The sequence below is a fragment of the Schistocerca americana genome, chromosome X, assembly GCF_021461395.2.
Source record: "Schistocerca americana isolate TAMUIC-IGC-003095 chromosome X, iqSchAmer2.1, whole genome shotgun sequence".
Taxonomy (NCBI): domain Eukaryota; kingdom Metazoa; phylum Arthropoda; class Insecta; order Orthoptera; family Acrididae; genus Schistocerca; species Schistocerca americana.
The window spans coordinates 932,464,233-932,482,253 of NC_060130.1; the positions used below are offsets into that span (position 1 = coordinate 932,464,233).

The following is an 18,021-nucleotide window of genomic DNA, read 5'->3' on the forward strand; positions in this document are numbered from 1 at the left end:
ACTAATTTACAGAATATACATGACTCTCTACAAATCATACTTAAGTACAGGGCAGAAGGTTCTTCAAATCACCTTCGGACTATTTCTCTTATACTCCCCTCTCTAACAGCACTTGAGAAAATTGACCACTTACATCTCTCCATACAAACTCTGATTTCTATTATTTCATTACAATAATCATTTCTCCCTATGTAGGTTGGTGACAATAAAATATTTTCACACTCAGTGGAGAAATTTGGTGATTGAAATTTTGTGAAACAGTCTTATTGTAAAGAAAAAGCCTTTGTTTTAATTATTGCCATCCCAACTTGCTTATCATACAAATGAAACTCTCCCCCCCCCCCCCTCTCCATTTCATAATAATACAAAACAAACTGCCCTTCTTGTGACTTTTTCAGTGAGCTCTGTCAATCATGTCTGGTAAGGATACCATAACACACAGTAACACTGTAGTAGAAGATTGACAAGTGGAGTGTAGGCAGTCTTGAGTAGACCTCTTGCGTCTTCTAAGTGTTCTACAAATAAAATGCAGTCATTCATTTGCATTCCCCACAACATTAGCTATGTGATCATTCCAATTTAAGTTGCTCATAAATGTAATTTCTTGGTATTTAGTTGACTTTAGATTTGTATTATTTGTCATGTAACTAAAATATGACAGATTTATTTTAGTACTCACTTGGATGACCTCACACTTTTCGTTATTCAGAGTCAATTTCCACTTTTCACACCATAAAGGTATCATGTTCAAGTCAGTTTTCAATTGGTTTGGTCTTCTGATGCCTTTAATACATGGTAAACGACAGAATCATCTGCACACACTCTAGGAGTGTTGCTCAGATTGCCTCTTAAATTGTTTATTTACTCTGGTGTCCAAAATTAAAGCAACAAGTGGACATTTTGCGAGATTTTGTTTAGTTTGTCACAAGACAGTATAAACAGGCAATAGTAAAGTAGAAACAATCTAAAGAACACAGAACATAATCAACTGCAACATGCATAATGATAGACAAAAGTTTTTTTTTTTTTGGCCCCCACCCCTCCACCGCCTCCAATGGATTTTCACCCACATTCTGACAACTGGTTAATGTGCTCAGTATGGGGTGTGACAACCTCTGGCACCAGTACCAGGGCTGAAAATGATAGGACGTGCTGTTAATGACGTCATCAATCTCATGTTGAGGCAATAACATCAATTCTTCCTGAAAAGCTGCTTGCAGGCGTTGGAGAGTGACTGATGGATGCTGATGTGATACAACCCATCTCCATAGTGGATCCAAGACATACTTAATGGGATTCAAATTGGGAGAGCAAGCAGACCATGCCATGTCAGCAATACCTTCCATTTCCGAAACAACATCTACCACCAGTGATCTGTGAGTTAGAGCATTATCATCCATCAGTATGAAGTTTGGGCCCATAGCACCTCACAACCACCATGCATGAGATCCCAAGATCTCCTCACGGTACCTTACAACAGTTAAATCTTGCTGATTCACCTGTATAATTCCATGAAGAGGTATTCGAGTGGTCAACATAATCCCTGCCCACACCACTGGGGATCCTCCCCGATATTGGTCTCTTTCCACAATGTTTGGGTCCCAAAATCAAGTTTCATGGGCCCTAGATATGTGACTCCATCAAGAATCACTCTCCACACTAAACTGGGACTCGTCTGTGAAAAGAACATCGGCCCAACAATCGACCATCTACATGGCATGTTGATAGCTCCATTCTAGACATTCCCCTCTGTGAAGACATGACAGAAGTAAACAGACAGCAGGTCTCCTACAATAAAGGCCACTCTAATGAAGCCTTCTGTTCATCATTTGCCTTGATACAACATGTTCAGGGGATGCTGCGAGGTCAGATGCCAGTTGCAGTGCCGTACTAAGGAGGTACCATCGTGACCTTAGAGCCAAATAATGGTCCACTTTTTCTGCTGTCACACATGGGTGGCCCTGTCCTGGTCTCTGGGATACAGTTTTGGTCTCTATAAACTATCGCCTCATCCAAGAAACGACGGAACAATTCACATTTAGCCATCAGGTCACATCAGTTTGCGACTCTCCTGCTTCCATTCTTCCTCCACAGCAGAGTGTCTGTACGCATTTCTCTGTGCCATACTGCACCATCTGTGACTCTGTACACAGCAAATGTGGATGTGAGACTACCATGCAAACACTACCCTGCTTGATAGGTGCCCTGACATCATCGCTGGCATTGTCGTCTGTTAATCAGAATGCCATCTTCCATGCAGAACATGATCATAGCAACATGTGTTGACAGTTTGTATGATAATATCGTGAATTAGACAGAGGACAGGAAAATAGCAGTAATTTGGATTCTAGTGTAGATTAGAAACATCAGAGAGTCTATAACACTTCCTTGGGGAAAGCCAGATATCACTTCCATTTCACTTGATGACTTTATGTCTGTTACTACATACTCTGACCTTTCTGACAAAAATCACAAATCCAGTCACACATCTGAAACAATACTGCACAGGCGTGCAATTTGATTAGAAGTATCTTATGATGAACTGTGTACAAAGTCTTCTGGAAACTTAGAAATATAGAATCAATTTACGATCCTCTATTGATAGCACTCATTACTTCATTAGAATAATGAGCTAGTTGTGCATCACAAGAACCATATTTTCTGAATCCGTGCTGTGTGTCAGTAGACCATTTCCTTTGAGGTAGTACATAATGTTCAAACACAGTAAATGCTCCAAACTCCTACTGCAAATTGATGTCAGTGATATGGGTCAGTAATTCATCTGATTAATCCTGTTTCCTTTCTTGAGTATTGATGTGATCTGTGCAATTTTCCTGACTTTAGGTACAGATCTTCTGTTGAGCAAGCAGCTATATATGATTACTAAGTATGGGGCTATTGTATCAGCATAATCTGAAAGGAACCTAACTGGCATACTATCTGGACTGGAAGACTTTTCTTATTAAGTGATATAAGCTGATTTGTTGTGCCACGGATATCTACCTGTAAATTACTCAGGCTTGCAGCTGTTCTTGATTCGAATTCTGGACTATTACTTTGTCTTCTTTTGTCAATAAATTTTGGAAGACTGTGTTTAGTAAGTCTACTTTAGCAGTGTTGTCATTGGTAATATTACCATTGGTATCACACAATGAAGGTATTGATTACGGTTTGCTGCTGGTGTACTTTACAATGACCAGAATCTATTCAGATTTTCTGCCGGATTTGGAGACACAGTTTCTTTGTGGAAACTATTAAAAGCATCTCACACTGAAGTCCACTCTAAGTTTCAAGCTTTAGTAAAACATCGCCAGTCTAGGAGATTTTGTGTTTTTCACTGATTCTGCAACAGTGTTCTGGCCTGTTTCGTGTACCGTGGGAGATTAGTACCATCTCTCATTACTTTGTTTGGTATAAATCTCTCATTTATCACTGATACTATTTCTTTGGATTTAAGCCACATGTGGTCTACACTCGCACAATTAGTTGGGAAAGAGTACACACTGTCTCTCAGGAAGGCATCAAATATATTTTTATCTGATTTTTTTTATATATATATATATTGTGTTTATTTTTGCTGGATTTGAATGTTGCAGTGGTCAGTCAAGCTATAGCCACCTTGTGGTTACTAATCCCTGTATCCATCATGATACTCCCTATATGCTCAGGCTTATTTGTTGTTAACAGGTCAACTATGTTTTTACAACCATTTACACTTTGAGAGGATTCCCAAACTAATTGCTCAAAATGATTTTCAGAGAAAGCATTTAGCACAATTTCTTATGATGTTTCATACCTACCATCAGCTCTGAAAATGTGTTTTTGGCAACATGTCATTGGCAGACTGAAATCACCACCATCTATAATTGTATGGGAAAAAGGGGTTGGGGGTTGCTACCTATTTAATATGATTCTCAAGTTGTTTTTTATGTCAGCAACTGAATCATCTAAGTCAGGGGGTCAATAAATGAAACCAATTATTAATTTATTCTGGTTGTCAAGTATAACTTCTACCCATATTAACTCACATGAACTATGTACCTCAGTTTCACTACACAATAAATTACTTCTACCATTAACAAACGTGCTGCCACCAACTGTATTTGATTTATCCTTTCTAGACATCATTAGGTGCTTTGTAAAAATGTCAGCTGATCTTATCTCCAGCTTTAGGCAGCTTTTAGCCCCTATAATGATTTGTGCTTCAGAGCTTCCTATTAGCACTTGGGGCTCTGTTTTTTGTCCAACACATCTATGACAATTTACAACTACAATACTGATTGCTGGTTTGTCTATACTCTCATCACGTGTTTGCCCTGTTGTCCTGTACCCTTTGAGACTGAAGCCCTTTCTGTACTTTCCCCGAGACACATTAACCTCAAAAACTGCCCAGTCTATTCTGGTCTATTCTGCACAGTCGCCACTACTTGTGTAGATGCCTCGTGAATATAATGGACCACTTGACCTATTAAGTGAAACCCCTAACTCACCAACCCATGGTGTAAGTCAAGGAATCTGCATCCTACACAGTCACAGAAACATCTGAGATTCTGGTTCAGATGCTCCATTTGGCTCTGTACCAAAGGTCCACAATCAGTCCTGTTGAAGATGCTACAGATTGTGAATTATACTTTCACCTCGCAAGCAAGGCTGGCAGTCTTTACCACCTCAGCTAGGAACCCAAAACCAGAGAGAATATCTTCCAATCCAAAGTGGCGTACATTTGTAGTACCAGTATGAGCTACCAACTGCAATTGGTTTCACTCTGTGCTCTTCGTGGCCTCTGGAAGCACTTGTTCCACATCTGATATGACTTCTCCCAGTAAGCACACTGAACACACTGGATTTCTTCCCCTCCATGGTAAGCATATCCTTAATGAGCCCCATTACACACCTAACATTGGAGCAGCCTGTAGTTGGTCCTGTTGACAATGCTACAGATGGTGACCTCTGCCTTCATCTGACAACAAGACTGGCAATCTTTAGAACTGCAGATAGCCACCAGAAAACAGAGAGAATCTCTCCTTATCCAAAGTGACACACACCATTAGTACTGACATAAGCCACCTTTACTCTTCATGGCATCTGGACGGACCCGTTCCACATCTGGGATGACTCCTATTGCACATTGCAATTTTTCCCATCCTCCGCAGCTATGTCCCTAATGGTCCCTGTTACATGCCTAATATTGGAGCTCCCAGTGGACCGAGAGGATACTTCTGAAACAGGGCAAGTCGATGCATATGGCAGGCATTTTGATTGGTCTCCTGGAAAGTCTTTTGTTGTCTGTCAGACCTTGAAACAGCCCCACACTTGACTATGAGTGAGTGGGTCTCCCTCAATACTAGCAGTAACTAGGGCAGAATACTGGACCGATGAGGAGATACATGGGTTCTTTTATTTATTTATTTACACGTCAAGTTCCGTAGGACCAATTGAGGAGCAAATTGAGGGCAAATCTCCGAAGTCATGGAACATGTCAGTAAATGAAATTACAAAATAAAGTTTAACTAAACGCAATCAAGAATACAACAAGAATCAGCTTAATTTTTCAAGGAACTGCTCGACATAATAGGAGTGACCCATGAGGAAACTCTCCAGTTTTAATATGAAAGTTCATGGATTACTGCTAAGATTTTTGAATTCGAGTGTTAGCTTATTGAAAATGGATGCAGCAGTATACTGCACACCTTTCTGCACAAGAGTTAAGGAAGTTCAATTCAAATGCAAGTTGGATTTCTGCCAAGTATTAACTGAGTGAAAGGTGCTTATTGGGAATAAGCTGACACTGTTAACAAGAAATAACACTAAAGAAAATCTATATTCCGATGCCAATTTCAAAATACTCAGACTCGTGAACAGGGGTCGACAAGAGGTTCATGAATTTTCACCACTTATTGCCCGAACTGCATGTTTCTGAGCCAATAATATCGTTTTAGAATGGGAAGAGTTGCCCCAAAATATAATACCATATGACATAAGTGAATGAAAATAAGCAAAGAGACTAATTTTCATGTTGAAGGATCACTCACTTCAGATACCATTCGTATAGTAAAAATGACAGCATTAAGTCTTAGAACAAGATCCTGAACGTAGGCTTTCCACAACAGTTAGCTATCTACCTGAACACCTAGAAATTTGAACTGTTCAGTTTCACTAATCATACGCCAATTATGTGAAATTAAAATGTCAGCTTTGTTCAATTCTGTGTTAGAAACTGTAAAAACTGAGTCTTACTGTGATTTTGCTTTAGTTTATTTTTTACAAGCCATGGACTTAGGTCATGAATTTCAATATTTGAAACTGAGCCAATGTTGCACACAACATCCTTTACTACCAAGCTAGTGTCATCGGCAAACAGAAATATCTTAGAGCTACCCGTAATACTAGAGGGCATACCACTTACATAAATAAACAACAGGAGTGGCCCCAGCACTGATCCCTGGGTCATCCCCCATTTGACCACACCCAACTCAGACTTCACATGATAGCCATTCTTAACACTGCGAATAACAACCTTTTGCTGTCTGTTACAAAAGTAAGGGGTGAATCAATTGTAAGCTACTCCCCATATTCCATAACAGTCCAAATTCTGGAGCAATCTTTTGTGATCAACACAATCAAATGCCTTAGTTAAATCAAAAAATATGCCTAGCATTTGAAACCTGTTGTTTAACCCATCCAGTACCTCACAGAGAATATAGCATTATCAGTTGTTACATGACTTCTAAAGCCGAACTGTACATTTGAAAGAAAATCGTGTGATATAAAATGATCAATTATCCTTACATACACAGCCTTTTCAATAACTTTAGCAAACACTGATGGTATATAAAACGGTCTAAAAGTGTCTAAATTATCCCTTTCTCCTTATTTATAAAGCGGATTTACTACTGAGTACTTTAATCATTCAGGAGATTGACCATTACTAAAGGAAAAACTACAAATATGGCTAAATACAGGGCTGACTTTAATATTCTGCTAGTCACATTCCATCATATCAATGAGAGCCCTTAGTCTTCAGTGATTTAATTATTGACTCAATCTCCCCCTTGTCTGCATCATGGATGTGTATTTCAGACACCAATCTCAAAAAGGCATTTGTCAAGTAAGTTGTATGATTCCCTGTAGAAACTAAATTTGTATTTAATTCACCAGCAATGCTCAGAAAATAATTGTTAAATACTGTACATATAACTGATTTATCAGTAACAGAAATATTTTTACTACGAACTGACTTTATATCACCGACCTTGTGCTGCTGCTAACCAGACACCTCCTTCACAACTCACCACATGGTTTTAATTTTATCCTGTGAATTTGCTATTCTACTTGCATACCACATACTCTTAGCCTTCCTAATAACATTTTTGAGCACCTTACCACTTTGTTCTACACAATAACCTTATCCCATTAGTCAGCCACCTGGGCTGCCTATTACTCCTAGTACACCGTTTACAACATTCTAATGGAAAGCAACTCTCAAAGAGCATGAGAAATGTGATAAGGAAAGCATTATATTTATCATCTATGTTATCGGCACTATAAAAATCCTGTCATTCTTGTTCCTTGACAAGGTTTAAAAAACCTCTCTATTGTTGTTGGATTAACTTTCCTACATACTTTGTAATTATATGTGACCATTGTTTGCGTACAAAAGCCTTTTAGTGTTAAAATGTGTGCATCATGGTCTGAGAGGCCATTCATCCTTTTGGTTGGATGTACCTTGGATCCCTTCATCCAGCCCTGCATGGAGCTGTGAGTGAAGGGTCACCAACACAGCTCACATCTGAACACAGAAATCTCAGTCCCTACTCATATTAAAGGCAGTGGAACTATAGATTAGCCATTTACAGAGACAGGAGCTGCCACCTAACTAACCAGTTCTACAACTGTAACGGGCTGTTCACACAAACGCAGGTGCCTGTTGTGATACATATGGCTGAAATATACACTACACAATTATTAAAATGTGGAACTCTGGCTAACAGACTCACAAACATGCAAGAAACTTAAGAATTTAAACTAAAATGCACATATACACTGAAGAGCCAAAGAAACTGATACACCTGCCTAATATTGCGTAGGGCCCCCGCGAGCACACAGAAGTGCTGCAACCACGATGTGGCAAGGAATCGACTAATGTCTGAAGTAGTGCTGGAGGGAATTGACATAATGAATCCTGCAAGGCTGTCCATAAATTCTTAAGAGTACGAGGGGGTGGAGATCTCTTCTGAGCAGCACATTGCAAGGCATCCCAGATATGCTCAGTAATGTTCACGTTGGGCAAGTTTGGTGGCCAGTGGAAATGTTTAAAACCAGGAGAGTGTTCCTGGAGCCACTCTGCAGCAACTCTGGAAGTGTAGGGTGTCGCATTGTCCTGCTGGAACTCCCCAAGTCCGTCGGAATGCACAATGAACATGAATGGATGCAGGTGATCAGACAGGACGCTTATGTACATGCCACCTCTCAGAGTCATATCTAGATGTATCAGGGGCCCCATAACACTCCAACTGCACATGCCCCACGCCATTACACAGTCTCCACCAGCTTGACCATTTGATGCAATTTGAAATTATACTCGTCCAACCAGGCAAAATGTTTCCAGTCATCAACAGTCCAACGCCAGTGCTGATGGGCCCAGGTGAGACATAAAGCTTTGTGTCGTGCAGTCATCAAGGGTAGATGAGTGGCCTTAGGCTCCGAAAGCCCTTATTGATGATGTTTCATTGACACTTTTTGATGACCCAGCATTGAAGTCTGCAGTAATTTGCGGAAGAGCTCCACTTCTGTCACATTGAACAATTCTCTTCAGTCATCATTGGTCCTTTTCTCGCAGGATCTTTTTCCAGCTGCAGCGATGTTGGAGATTTGATGTTTCACTCGATTCCTGATATTCATGGTACTCTCTTGAAATGGTCGTACTGGAAAATCCCCACTTCATCGGTAACTTGGAGGTGCTATGGCCCATCGCTCATGCATTGACTATAACACCATGTTCAACCTCACTTAAATCTCAATAACCTGCCCCTGTAGCAGCAGTAGTCGATCTAACAACTGCACCACAGACTTGTTGCCTTATATAGGCATTGCCAACTGCTGTGCCATATTCTGCCTGTTTACATATCTCTGTATTTGAATACGCACGCCTCTACCAGTTTCTTTGGCACTTCGGTGTAGAAATGAGTGCACACTGCTGATACAAGCTGCTAACCTCTGTAAGTACTTACATTTGTCCTCAACAAATGTGCTTCCAGTGAAAAGTGTTAGTTCTTATTGATGACAATGTTCTTTTAACTGGTATTTGATACTGAATTTTATGTGAGAATACATCATATACTTGATTTAAAATAAGACAATTTTCATTCATTGTAAAGTATTGACTTTATATATTCCTGAATTTTTCAAAACATTATTCACTGTGTTTCATGACGCTTAATCATTTCTATGAACGTTTAGCCTATGATAACATGTTTATTTAAGACTATGTGAAGTAAATAAGTCATACTTGGTTGTCCATTTTGTTTCCATCTGCAGTCAGTTTCCTCCATTTGCTGTGATCATCAGTGAGTTGCTCCCACTTGTCACTGTCAATATTAAATGCACACACATCACACTTGACGCAATTCCTAAAGCGTAGTGAAGGTCTTCCATGAGGTCTCTTTGTTCCTGATATTTCACTGAGTAACGTGCACCAGGGTAGACGGGGGTGGTCCATACGATGCAGATGACCTAACCACCGCAGGTGACATTGCTTGAGCGTGGCAGTGAAACTCTGTTGTTTTGCCATTTTCAGAACAATATCACTTGTACATGATCCTTCCATGATATTCCCAAAATGCTCCATGAGCACTGCAGGTGAAAGGCGTTGAGCTTTCGTTCCTGTTTGGCATATACGTCCAAGTCTCAGCTTCATACAGGAGAATACTCAGCACACACGATTGATACACAAGTATTTTTGTTGACAATGTAAGATGTTTGTTGTCCCATGCTTGTGTGTGGAACTTTCAAAAAGTGCTGGCAACCTCTCCTAATCATGCATTTATCTCATCAATCAGGGAGAGATCTTCTGTCATTATTGAACCAAGACAGCAGAATTTATTGACTACCTTCAACAAGGATCTGTCCAGTTTGATGACAGGCGGATCTATGTATCCTTGTGCCATGACAACCATCTTCTCTACGTTTATAGACATGGAGAAGAGCTTGCATGCAGTAGAGAATTCATTCTTGCATATCACCTTGAGTATGCACTACAAATGCAGCATTGTCAGCAAATAAAAGGCTATTTATAAGCGAGTCTTCTTGGAAGCACTTGGATCTGAGTAGAGAAATGTCGTAGAGCTTCGCATCAGCTCTGGTATACAAATGAATGCCCAGGTTAGTTTCACGAAAAGCAACTTTGAGGAGTGCTGAGAAAAAAAAATTGAACAGAGTGGAAGCCAGTACGCAGCCTTGATGAATCCTCCTCCTTTTCACAGCAAACGGATAAGAAGTGATTCTGTCGAAGACCACAGCACCTTCCATATCTTCGTGAAAAGCCATGTTCATCTTTAAGAGCTTTGGAGGACACCCTATCTTCAAAAGTACTGCATAAACTCCTTCTCTGCTGACTGCGTCAAAAGCCTTGTTTAGGTCGATAAAGGCAATGAACAGAGGGGTTTTCTGCTCATGGCACTTTTCCTGAACTTGCTGAAATGTGAAGATCATATCGACTGTGGATTATTGGGGGTGAAACCCACATTGTTCCTCAGGGCATATGCGCTCAACGAGCTCGTGAAGTCTGCCCTACACAACATGGGCAAATGTTTTTCCAGGTATACTCAGAAGTGAGATTCGACGGTGACAGTTGCAATCGCTGTGATCACCTTTATTTTTGTATAAAGTAAAGATATTGGCATTGTGCATGTCTTGCGGCACAGTACCCTCAGCCTAACATTTCAGTAAGAGGTTGAAAAGCAGTGGAAAACCTAGCTTAAGTTTTACAATTTCTGTGGAGATGTTGTCTTTGCCAGGCCACTTCCCACATTTAAGCTGTACAATTGCTCTTTGAAGCTGATCCATAGTAAGCATGACATCCAAGTCATGGTAAGGTGTCATCTGAGGAATTTCATCCACTGCATTTGGACTAATGTTGATGGGATCTGAGTAAAGGCTGGAGTAATGTTCTTCCAAACAGTGCAATTGACTATTTCGATCTGTGATGACTTTTCCATCTATTCCCTCGAATGGTACACTTTTCTTTGGAATGGGTCCAATGGCCCATTTGATGCCCGAGTACACACCACCAATGTCACCAGCATTGAAACACTCCTGTATGCCAGTGCACAGTTGCTCCCAATAGGATTGGTTGGTTGGTTGGTTTGGGGAAGGAGACAAGACAGCGTGGTCATCGGTCTCATCGGATTAGGGAAGGATGGGGAAGGAAGTCAGCCGTGCCCTTTCAGAGGAACCATCCCGGCATTTGCCTGGAGTGATTTAGGGAAATCACGGAAAACCTAAATCAGGATGGCCGGACGCGGGATTGAACCGTCGTCCTCCCGAATGCGAGTCCAGTGTCTAACCACTGCGCCACCTCGCTCGGTCCCAATAGGAATTGATGCAGTTGCGGACAGTGCGTTGAACAGCTGCCTTTGCTTTGCTTAGCTCCCTGCATGTAGAATTGCATGGGTTTTTACATCAGATGACAGTGGCCTGATGCTTAGCCTCAAGGAGAGGTTTCAGGACATCTACATTCTTGATGAACCAATTCTGGGATTTTGCTTCCACATTACCAAACACATTTCCAGCTGTAATAGTATGCCCAGAAAGTAATGTGCCACATTTTTTTTCTCCACTGAAAACAATGAGTGTAACTTTACATATGTATTATCTAAAGTCACCTGAGTGAGTGCGCTAAGTTTCCACCACTTCCAGCAGATAGCATAGCTGCAGGACAGTTTCAAAATGGTGTCTGTAGGTGATGTATGTTACAAGCAATGTGCCGTCATTTAATTTCTCACTGCAGAGAAAGAAACTGTGGGGAATATTCACACATGCTTGTGCAAAGTCTATGGAGCATCTACTGTCGACAGAGTACAGTTAGTTGCTGGGCACGGAGGGTGAGGTCATCAGGTGGTTCACCAGAGCTCCACGTTTTGAAGTGATCAGAGAGACCATCCACAGCTGTCACACCAGACATGTTGTAGTGAGCTGCTGATGTCATTCACAAGGACAGACACATTACGACTCGGCAGTTGGCACTGCATCTGTCAATCAGCAAAGGAAGGTCACACAGTGAAGCACAGACTCTGCCACCAGGACAGGGACTGGTACAGACAGGGCATACACACCCTTGTTTCGCACTGGAGGACGGCCACAGAATGGGATGGAGATTACATGGAAAATAGAGTGTGTACATAAAACACCATTCTTTCGTGTGTGTAATTATCATTATGTTCAATAAGAATTTTTGAAGAAAAAACATGCAGCGCATTACTTTCTGGGCAACCCTCATACCTCTACATCTATACTCCATAACTGGACAATACTCTTTGTGAACCACTGTCACTGCCCGTCTTTACTGTGTAATTCACAAATATTATGAAGACTGACTTTTGGTAAGTGTCAGTGTTTGTGTTACTTTATACCTCATGAATTTTAACTTTGTGGTCTTCTCAAGAGGTATATGTAGGAAGAACCAATATATTGGTTGACTCTTCTACAAATGTATACTCTGAGGATTTTAACAGTAAACTACTCCATCACGCACATCTCTCTTGTAGCATTTACCTATGGAGTTAAAAGAGCTTACTAAATGAACCTCTTAATTACTGTGCTGCTCTACTTTGAAACCTCTCTATTTCCTCTATCAGTCTTACCTGGCAGTGGTCTCAGGCTGTAACAATACTCATTTATCTGTCAAATGAGGATTTTTTTAAGCTATTATGTGTGGGCTATGCTTCTTACAGATTCTTCCATTGTTTCTCAATGTGGCATCTGCCATTCCAACAATTAGTTTTATGTGCAAAATATAAGTTCATTCTTGCAGAAAAGGAAACAGCAACCAGCCACTGCTAAAATGCTATTTATTTACACAAGTAACATTGTTTTCAGTTTCAAACTGACAGGTTCATCTACAGACAGCTGTTGTTCACATTTATATTACATTTGTCATTTAAATTAGTTGTCAGCTGTCCCTCCTCCCCCCCCCCCCCTCCCCCACACCTACCCCCATGAGGAGGAGAAAAAAAAGAACACAGCTGACAACCAATGTTAAACAACAAATGTAATCTAAATCTGAATAGCCATCTGAAGATGGACCTGTCACTTTGAAACCAGTAATGGCAATATTTGTGTAAATAAACAGCATTATTAACAGTGATGTAGCTGTTTCTGATTTGCAAGAATCAGCTTGTACTTTGTACACATTTGCAGGCTAAAAATATCAGTTTTGAACAAAATACCTTCAGTTTTTTGTGGTTGTTCCACTCTGAATCTCTTCGTATGCTGACTTGCAGGTATTTAACAGACACAGCTGTTGCCAACGATTGATTGGCAATTACATAATCAAATAATATAGGGTCCATCCGCTCATCTATGCAGAACTGATCCTGTGGAAATGGTCAAATACTATTTGGATTGACGCACTCTTCCCAGATTCTCCTAAAAAATTTTCTTTTTCTTTTTGGGGTGCCTATGGCCCATACCCTGTAGGTAGTGGCCATCAGCTTGTGTTGTTCACTACACATAATCAGTATGAGGCAGATGTTCCACATTATATGTCTCACATTAGCAGGTAAATATTCTATTGAATACTGTAGACAACTTCCCTTGCTGACAACACCTGCTGCCATAATACAACTGTGTGTGCAAAGTCCAAGCTCAAAATGGCCCTTCATGGCAGGCTGAACAGTGTACGTGGGCTCCATTGTCCCATTCACATCTGGAGACACAGCGTACAGAACTGTATTGAGAATGCAGGTTTACTTTTACCTCCACTAAACAAGTGGCTGCATTTTGCTATTTCCTACGGTCAAAAGAGTATTGGAAAAACAGGTTTCTGATCAAAGAACACAATCTATGTAATTTATGAGCACTGTGGGTACTAAAGTATGGAATAAATGAGAAATATTGTGATAACCTACAATATGTCTAAAAAAAAAACAGGTAATGTATTCAAAAATATAAAACTGGTCCTGACTGACAGATGTCCTCTAACAGTAACGCTGTGCTGTTAGGACTGCGTTGTCCTGTAAGCTCATCATACTCGGTGAAACAGCTGCTAAATAACATTAGTCCAATGCATTGTGGTAGCATGAAGTTATACAACTGGAAGAGCAGAAATATCACTCAGCCATCACAAAGTGACATAACGTTCGAGTTAACCAAAAATTACTTACAGAGTTCTAGTAATTACTATCTGCAAGTAACTTGTACAATTTGATTGCCAGTGATATGCAGAAACTGTGATATGCAGAAACTGGAGAAATGTATTCATAAATTTTGTTTGCAGACAGCTTCTTGACATTGTTGTGTGTGAAAGTTGTAAGAATACCGCAAATGAGAGAGATTTTATAGACAGTGACTGTTTGTGCATGCACATGTGATAATCATTAAATGTTACTATCTCTCCAACATTTAAGAACCTCCAGCATGTTGGAACAGCTGTGGATAAGAAACTTCTGTTACTCCGTACAACGGAAAACCAGTCCAAAGTTGCAAATTTTGATGATTAGCTTCGGGCTGGGACTCATTTTCAAATCGTCGTAACATGGTCAAAAATGGTATTTCTGAAAATGTAAAAACGATATAAAAAATGTGCAAATGAAGAGTTACAGTGCGTACTGATAACTGTAACTGTTCATTTGTACATTTTTGACACAGTTTTCACATTATTGTAAATACCATTTCTGACTATCTTAGGATGATTTAAAAAGGTTACTTGCCCAAAACTAGTCATCAAGTGAATAAAAAACGTGAAATTTGCAACTTTGGACTGGTTCTTTGTTGTACTCTCCAACATTACCTGAAGAGTAATAATGAAATAAATTTTGGTTTCAGAGCTCCATGCGCAGCAACTTCACTGAAGCTGGAATAGAAATTCAGGTTGGGCAAAGGATTTATAAACCAGTTATTTTCATGTTCTGTGGATCATGCAGTCTCTTGCTATGACATGGAATGGGTAGAATACTTCACAATTATAATCTTTCTCAGAGAAACATAAAGCAACATTCTGATGATTTACAGTAATCTCAATCTATTTGATTTATTAAAATTTTATTTTACAAATGGCAATTCATACTTAGCTCTATGTGCAGGATTCTCCATGTCGCTAGATGAGCAGTGAAATATTTTAATGGCCAAACACAGCACGTCTTTCTGAGTCACGCTTCTCTTTCTAGTACCTATTTATAAATTCTAATGTAGTTCTTTTTATGCCAAATCCCAATCTCTCTTATTTCGTTCTTAGAGTCCTGATGTGAAGTGAATGCTGGTTCTTTAAATTTTCCAATAGTGTTTCATGGAAAGACTGCCTTCTTCCTCTCAGGGATTCCCATCTACGTTCACAAAGCATTTTCATAACATTTTCATACTGAATGAATCAGCTGGTAACAGAGCTTACAACACATCTCTGGATTGCTTCCGCGTCTTTCTTTAATCTGATGCGGTGAGGATCCCAAAGAACTGAGCAGTACTCAAGAATGGGCCACACAAGCATTCTGTATGCTGTCTGCTTTTTAGGTGTACTACATTCAATTTCTAGTCACTGCATTACATCTAGATACTTGATCAATCTGACAGTCAAGCAGAATGGCATTCAACCATTAGAGGAATCCTTCTCCCACCCATCCACAATAACTTACATTTATCCCCATTTAAAAAATAAATAAATAAATAAACTGTCATTCATCACACAAATTAAAAGGTTCTGTCCAAGCCCCTACAGTCATTCAACGATGATATTCCCCTGCACATAGTAGCTTCTGCAAAACTGTCTTAGACTGTGCCCCGTTCTATCTGATATACCACTTATGTACACAGAGAACAAAAGTGGACCTATCACCTCCCTGGGGCACTCCTGACATTACCTTTCTTTCTGATGAATAGTCACCGTCCAGAAAAATGCACAGGGTTCCATCACTCTGAAAGTCTTTTGAGCTAGTCACATATTTGTGACTCTGTTCCGTGTGTTCAGACCTTTGTTAACATTCAGCAGAGTGGTACTTCATGGACTACAAGACCACACATAAGCAGTAAAACAAACTGTAAATAATAGTAATAAAACAATGAACAGTTTAATTTTCACTTGTTTCCAAAACTATTTCAAATCACAACTTTCCATTATTTACATGCTAGTCAAAGACAGAACTGCACAGCCTAGCATATTCGCATGTAATGGTAACAAATGGACTGGAAAAATTTTAACCATATATCAATGGTAATTATATTTTTGATGGAAGTGAGACTAGTTCCGCAGCTGCTGTTGCGAGTTTGCTAATTTGCTCTGAGGCTGCAATGTATTGCTTTTCTTGGTAGTTTCGATGATTTGTTTCAGTTTCATCTAGAAAATACCTGGAAACCAGAAATGACTGTACTAAAGCCAGGATAACAAAATCAGTTTGTTTTATAACATGGAAATCAACAGAATTACAAAATACTAACTCATGTTCCTCAGATATAAAAAAAATATAAAGGTCTTCATTTTCAAGGTGGTCGTGCAATAATTGGTATGAAATTTGAAGTACAAGTGATGTACTGGGCTACAATCAATATTTTAGTGGATTTCAGAACTGCACATTTCCAAATCTACTGCACATGCAGCACCAAATACCTAACAAATAATCGACACAATCTAAAAACTTGTAAAACTCTCATATTTACCACTAGTATTTATTATATTTCTTTAATTCTTACATGTTTCAGCATTTAGCATTTTTAAAGGAACAAAATCCTATAAAAGTATTTCGTCAAAGTTAATTACATGAAGCATACGTTTGGTTGTATGCTTCACATGATTAATTTTGATGTGATACTTTATATCAATAAGGTTTTGTTCCTTTGAAAATGGCTTGAGGTGTTGAAATGCTTAAGGATTACAGATAGGAGTTTTATTATAAGGGCAGAATATGACAGCCACACCTCACAAAGCTTTTATGCAATATGTATTTACAATTTACAAATTTCTGGCTGGAATATGAATATTTGAAGGAGTGAAGGTAATCACTCATTGTACAGATGTGGCACTGAGTAGCTGACACACACATATACAAAATTTAAGTAGAGGTAGTTCACAAATGTCTGTGCCATGAACATTTCTTTTTGTAGCACTTGTTTCATGAGGGGCAGGTATTGGTATGATCTGAAGAGTTGGAGGTTTTTATGATAGAAGATTTGGTATCATGTTTACATGCCTGTTGACCACATGAGTGTGTTAACTGTATACTGAGCAGTTACCTTTACTCCATCTACCGTAAAAAAAAATTTTAATGGGTTATCTTCCAATTTTATAAGTATTTTGTGTCATACATAATTTTCAAATAATAATCTAGTTTGTTCATACCATTCACAGTACTTACTTGTTCTTGATATTCAGAGTAGAAATGGTATATTGTTTGATAAATGCCAGTAAGCACACTTCTTCAGGTAATTTTGAGGAAGTCACGCGGCGTTAAACCACAATATCTGAGGTTTCATGTAACAACGGTGTATACAAGACCAGTGAAGCACATAATTTTGGTTTTGCTCGGGGTTTTTTTTTAGCTCTCAAGGTGGGCATTGTTGAATGCTTAGTTACAAGTTGAATCTTGTTTATGTGGATGATTACTTCTACTCTTTCCATGGCTGAGATTTGAAGAAACACTTTGTCGAAAATCCGTAGAATTTTCTGTCCTGTTTAACACCTACTTGGTGAGTAGGGACCTATCCTCACACACAGAGATTATATTCCATGCTGAATTTTTACATCAATGCATTACTGTTTATGTAAGGTTTTAGAAAATGATATATCTTGGAACCAAATGAGTCATTTATTGTAACCTA

The 18,021-nt window shown here is 39.4% G+C and overlaps 1 protein-coding gene across 3 annotated transcripts in view; it reads right to left on the reverse strand.

Annotated features, from left to right (window-relative positions):
- Nucleotides 1-16,252: 16,252 nt before the first annotated feature.
- The window catches only part of LOC124555617 (malonyl-CoA decarboxylase, mitochondrial-like), an 85,970-nt gene continuing 84,201 nt past the window's right edge, over nt 16,253-18,021 (reverse strand). For all 3 annotated transcript variants that reach the window (XM_047129586.1, XM_047129585.1, XM_047129584.1), the window contains one exon: nt 16,253-16,554. In XM_047129586.1, coding sequence (XP_046985542.1) covers nt 16,425-16,554 — 130 coding nt within the window. In that variant the 3' untranslated portion in view covers nt 16,253-16,424. The remainder of the gene's footprint in view (nt 16,555-18,021) is intronic.